We start from the raw sequence: 5,973 nt of genomic DNA, 5'->3' as shown, positions 1-5,973 counted from the left end.
CAGGTGCATTGGGGGGTTTGATGATGGACAGTGGGGGAGTAGACACAGGTGCATTGAGGGACTTTGAGTCTGGTTCCTCCTTGGTCCACTCCTCCCTCAATTTCCTACTACATCTCTGCTGGGAGGGGCTGAGAGTCATGAGACCTGGCTGTGATCCTGGCTTTGGGACTTTGAGCAATCTCTCAGTGTCCCTGTATAAAATGGGGAGATTTGAGCAATGCCGCCTCCCAGTTCTGACATGCCTGGGAGAACCTGCAGAAACAGGTAGTCAGGGAGTATTGGTCAGTGTTGAGCGGAGGGCATCAGAGAAATGCCCAGATCTCCTGTCTGTACCCCGTGTGCAGGGGAACTTAGAGGACATGTTGCTTGTGAACCTGCCCTGACACAGCCCTCTTATTCCCATTCCCCAGGACACCGTGGGGGGTAGGTTTGATGCCACTCAGGCATTTGTTGGGGAGCTCAGCCAGTTCAACATATGGGACCGCGTCCTTCGCGCACAAGAAATTGTCAACATCGCCAACTGCTCCACAAACATGCCGGGCAACATCATCCCGTGGGTGGACAACAATGTCGATGTGTTCGGAGGGGCCTCCAAGTGGCCCGTGGAGACGTGTGAAGAGCGTCTCCTTGACTTGTAGCCACCTTCTCCTCTGTCCAGGAGGCTGAGATCAGGCTGTTCCCGTGGAATTTCAGGGCCATTGACTCCCTCACTTAAACTCTTGCCGGGCAGGGCTCATGGTCCCCAGAGCTCATTCCCCGGGAATCTCTGAGACCGGGACTGCGGCAGTGTCTGTCATTGGCTTGTTCCCTACCAAGATTCTGTTTCTGTTCAAAGTAGTGCTGGGGTCTCCAGGGAAGATGCCCCAAGCCACAAGTGGGTGAATATCTGCCTTCCTGCTGCAAGTGGAGGCAGGTCCGGCAGCCCCTCTTCAGAGCCCCTGTAAATGCTATTGCAGCCTGAGCCCTGCTGCCCTCCTCTTCCTTGGTGTCCCGTGCACCCCTTCTGTCTGTCCCCTCTCACAGTTGTGCAGCCGTCCCACTGGAGTGCCCGTGTCCCTTGTGCATTAAGTGTGTCCCCGCTGGTGACTGAGCTCTCAGCAAGCAGCTATCCCACTGATCTGCAAAAGGGCCTCTCCCTTTGTGTTCTGTACATTGTGAATCTTCCCGTCTGAAGAACGCCCAGGCTGCCCAGACAAAGCCCTGCCTTTCCCAAAGCAGTGGGGTTGTCTGTGGCTCCAGAAAGAGGGCGTCAGGGGGCTCAGAAAGGAGAAGTGCTGTGCTCGCCGGCCCTTCCCCCCATCATCTCTTCCTTAGACCAATGCTTTGACTGAATCATCACTAGCTATGGCATTAAAAGGCCTCTCTTCTCATCTGGTGCCAAAGGTTCCGTTGCAGCTTTTTACAACCATCCGGTGTGGTTTGGAGGATTTGGTTTTTTTTCCCCCAACAGAAAAGAACAGCCATTAGAAGAAGGCTCCCATTTTTTGATGTTCCACCCCACTGTGAAGAGTGTGCTCGTTTTAAATTCATGTTGATTCCTGTAAGCACTGGACTGTCTTCATCAAGTATTTCCCCGCAGAACTTTTTAAGAAAACGGAGATCATTTGGCTGGAGATTTGTGGAGTGACTCCAAGCTACTCACTGTCTTGGACAGGGGTAGTCATTTATTTTAAAGATAAAGTGACGAAGTGGGGAAATTTATAAAGCTAAATATTATATATTTTATTTTTCATACATGTTTGAAGTGAAAATCTGTGGATATTCCATTTGTAGGACCAGTCGACACGCCCATCCTGACATTGTATGCTATGAGAACTCTTCTGATGATGGAATTCTGATTAAAGTGCACTGAAAGATGCTTCCGTGTTTGTCTTCCTTGTGTTCTGGGCTGACTGTGGGAAGAGTAGGGCTTTGCCAGAAGTTTCTGGCAGAAGGATGATGTCTCTGGTTTGCCAGGGCCTGACCATGGTGGCCACACTCAGGCCTGCATCTGGTGGGTTTGGGGGCACTGAGGATGGTTGGAGGAGGGTATGGTCCAGCTCTCATCCTTTCTATTTCAATGCCTGACTCAGGCTGTGGGTTCCCGGCAGGCTCTGCCCAGGCTCCTTGTCCCCAGCCCACCCCTGTCTCAACCAGGAGATGCAGTTTAGCTACAAGACCTGCAGCCACCTTCCAGGTGTGGTACCTGCCTAGCATCTACCCTGTGCAGGTGTTCTTTAGACATCATCTCATTGAATCCTCCCTGAATGAGCTAATCCCATTTTACAGGTGAATACACAACAATTAAAGCTACTTTGGAATCATGCCAGTAGAGGGTGAAGCTGGGCTCAAAGCCTGCCCCGTGGCTCTGAGGACTCTGTCCCTCCCACTGCTCACTCTCACTCACTTCAAGGGGCCCAGTGCCATTGTGTCCTCCCAGAGCGCCTCTCTGGGCCTACCTGGCCCTGGTTGGTATGTTGATGGTCACACTCCTTTCACAAGCATTAGATCTCCGTGCCACCACCATCCATTTCCACCTTTATAGCTTTACTCTGTCTTGGTAGCTGCATAACTTGGTTTGTCCCTTTTCCAAATAGCAATGTCAATTTGTTTTATAATAGCAGGGCAGAGCCCAATCTTGGAGCCAACTGACACTGTATGCCAGATGTACTTGATACCAAGGCTGAAATGGAAGCCGTAGCTTCTAAAACCAAGACCAGCAGGTCACGGAGGTTCGAGTCTGTTTTTGATGTTGCAAAGTGTAACTTGGCAAGAACTGACTCAATGGTGCTGGGTAGAACATGAAATGAAGCCAGGTGCAGTGGCTCACACTTTGGAAGGCCAAGGTGGGCGGATCACCTGAGGTCAGGAGCTCAATACCAGCCTGACCAACATGGAGAAACCCATCTCTAATAAAAATACAAAATTAGCTGGGCATGGTGGTACATGCCTGTAATCCCAGCTACTTGGGAGACTGAGGCAGGAGATTGCTTGAACCGGGAGCTGGTGGTTGCAGTGATCCAAGATTGTGCCATTGCACTCCAGCCTGGGTAACGAGTGAAACTCCATCTCAAAAAAATAAAAGAACATGAAATGAGGCCAGATTTCCTGCTTGAGGACCTTTGGAACTCGAAGTGCTGAGACCAGGTGGAGAGCAGTTTGTTTTTAATCCCCTTCATGTTGGAAACGTCAGCTACTCAGATCTCCCCCTGAAAGGTATTGAGGGGTTTCCTCATTTCACATGCATGCCAGGTGCTGATTTGGGCCAACTTGTTTCCCTGGCACTGGCTCCCGCAAGAGCATCTCTGCATCAGGGCTTCGGAACCCCTGCTGAGTCTGATAACTTCCTCCCTGCAGCTGGAAGGGCTTTGAGGCCACAACATGGGATCAAAATGCTCCTTGCTGACCTGACCTGAAGATGAGGGAACCATCTCTCATATCATAGCTGCACACTGGTCCTCCTGTTGGCAGTTTGGTCCTGACAGACAAGAAGAAACAAGAATCATTTATGTAATCCAGTAAGTTCCTTATGCCTTGACCCTCCCATGTGAAGGAGACCCGTGACCTCAGTTTCCCCCACTCAAGACCCTTATCCTTTGTACAAGGCTGGAAAAACATTGATAGCAAACTGGGTTCTCCAAGACGGGTGGGGTAGAGATTGCCTGATGATGGAATATTCAGGTTGGTTAAGGGTTGTCATGGAAACTGTAGCCAAATGATCAATGATTAATGAATTGAAAAGTAATAAAATGCGGCTAAATCAAAGGCAGCCTGGGACCAGGTCTCTACCAATAAGAAAGGCAGACCAAGGTCCTTCCCAGCCTCTGGGGGCTTAAACACCAGCTCTCCTTATACAGAAGTTCTCAGAAAGAAAAGATGACTTCCTTTTGAGCACAGATATTATCATTCATTCTATCAACAAATATTTGGGGCACCTACTATGTGTCAGCAACTATGCCAGGCACTAGAGATGCAATGGTGAGCAAGATAGCAGAGTTCTCCTTTAAATGAAGATTAACTTCAGTGGGGAGTATAGATCGAAGGCAAATATAGAAATTTTTTTAAAATGCTGGTGATGTGATAGGGAGTAACTGGGGAACTACTTTCTGAGGACACATTTCAGCTGGGACCTAATTGAAGAGAAGGAATCATAGATAAAATCATGGATGGAACCTCGAAGACAGAGGGAACAACCAGTGTGAAGGCCCTAAGGTAGAGAGCTGAGCTTGGTTGTTCAAGAGAAGAAACAGCCAGGGTGGCTGCATTCACTGGAGATGGGAGGAGTGGATAGGTTGAAGAGATTGTAGGGTCAGATCACAAAGGGCCCGTGTTGAGATCTTAAAGAAATGGGAAGTCTGGGGGTTTCTTTCTTTGTTTTTGAGAAGGAATTTTGCTCTTATTGCCCAGACTGGAGTGTAGTGGCACAATCTTCGCTCACTGCAAACTCTGCCTCCCTGGTTCAAGCGGTTCTCCTGCCTCAGCCTCCTGAGTAGCTGGGATTATAGGCATATGCCACCAAGCCTGGCTAATTTTTTGTATTTCTAGTAGAGATGAGGCTTCTCCATGTTGGTCAGGCTGGTCTTGAACTCCTGACCTCAGGTGATCTTCTTCCCTTGACCTCCAAAAGTGCTGGGATTACAGGCATGAGCCACTGCACCCAGCTAAGTCTGGAGGTTTTAAGCAGAGGAGTGTGATAATTTGATTAATACTGTAAGACCACTACTCTTCCTGGTGGCTTGGGAGGAGACTGTAGAGCATTGTAAATGGAAGTAGAGAGACTCAATGAGGAGGTTACTGTACTAGTCCAGGTGAGAGATCATGATGACTTGGACTAGGAAAGTAGCAGAGCAGACAGAAAAAATGTGGAAGGATTTAGGACATACTCAGAAGTAGTCGGCAGGACATGCTGATATTTGGAGTTTGGGGAGAGAAATAAAATACAACTTTTAAAAACTTAAACTCCAAGTAGGATAAACAGAGAGATTCACACCTAGAAACATCATAAATTGTTGAAAAACAACTAAAGACAATTTTGAAAGCAGGAAGAGAGAAGAGATTCAAGATGTACAAGGAATCCTCAATAAAATTTATAGCTGAATTCTCATCAGAATCTATGGATGCTAGAAGGCAGAGCAATGACACATTCAAAGTGCTGAAAGATAAAGATTGTCAACCAAGAATCCTATATCTGACAAATCCATCCTTCAAAAATGAAGGCAAAATTGAGACGTTTCAAATAAACAAAAACTGACAATTTAACACTAGTAGATCTGCTCTACAAAAAAAAAAAAATACTAAAGGGAGTCCTTTAGATAGTAACTCAAATCAATGAAGGGCATTGTTAAATGTAGCTATACATGTAATTATAAAAGCCTAAGTGTACTTTTTTGTTTATAACTCTTTTCTTTTTCGATCTGATTTAAAAGACAACTGCAGGCTGGTAAGATGCCTCATGCCTGTAATCCCAGCACTTTGGGAGGCCGAGTCTGGTGGATAATGAGGTCAGGAGTTTGAGACCAGCCTGACTAACATGCTGAAACCCTGTCTCTATTTAAAAATACAAAATTTTCCAGGTGTGGTGGTGTGTGCCTGTAATCCCAGCTACTCAGGAGGCTGAGGAAGGGGAATTGCTTGAACCCGGGAGGCAGGGGTTGCAAGGAGCCAAAATCACACACTGCACTCCAGCCTAGGCGACAGAGCCAGACTCCATCTCAAAAAAAAAAAAAAAAAAAAAAAAAAAAGACAACTGCATAAAGCAATAATTGTAAATTTGCATTGATGGGCATATATGTATAAAGATGTAATTTATATGACAATAACAGAACAAGAGTGGAAAGGAAGTGAAGCTATATAAAAACAAATTTTTTGTTGCTATTTTAATGAAGTTGATATTAATCTAGATCCAATCATTATAAATTAAGATGTTAATTGTACCTCAGGCAACCACTAAGAAAATAACTTGAACGAATGTATTAAAAGAAACAACAGGGAATT

General features: G+C 46.5%; 1 protein-coding gene across 1 annotated transcript in view; it reads left to right on the top strand.

Moving 5' to 3' along the window:
* Window positions 1-1,858, top strand: part of NPTX2 (neuronal pentraxin 2) — a 13,182-nt gene extending 11,324 nt beyond the window's left edge. Inside the window, exon 5 of the mRNA XM_032266480.1 lies at window positions 411-1,858. Coding sequence (XP_032122371.1) covers window positions 411-638 — 228 coding nt within the window. The 3' untranslated portion in view covers window positions 639-1,858. The remainder of the gene's footprint in view (window positions 1-410) is intronic.
* The last annotated feature ends 4,115 nt before the right edge of the window (window positions 1,859-5,973 follow it).

This window comes from Sapajus apella, unplaced genomic scaffold (genome assembly GCF_009761245.1).
Source record: "Sapajus apella isolate SASKATOON/1434 unplaced genomic scaffold, GSC_monkey_1.0 scaffold159, whole genome shotgun sequence".
Taxonomy (NCBI): domain Eukaryota; kingdom Metazoa; phylum Chordata; class Mammalia; order Primates; family Cebidae; genus Sapajus; species Sapajus apella.
Note: the sequence above shows the minus strand (reverse complement) of the source record. Positions and strands in the feature narration are given on the sequence as shown.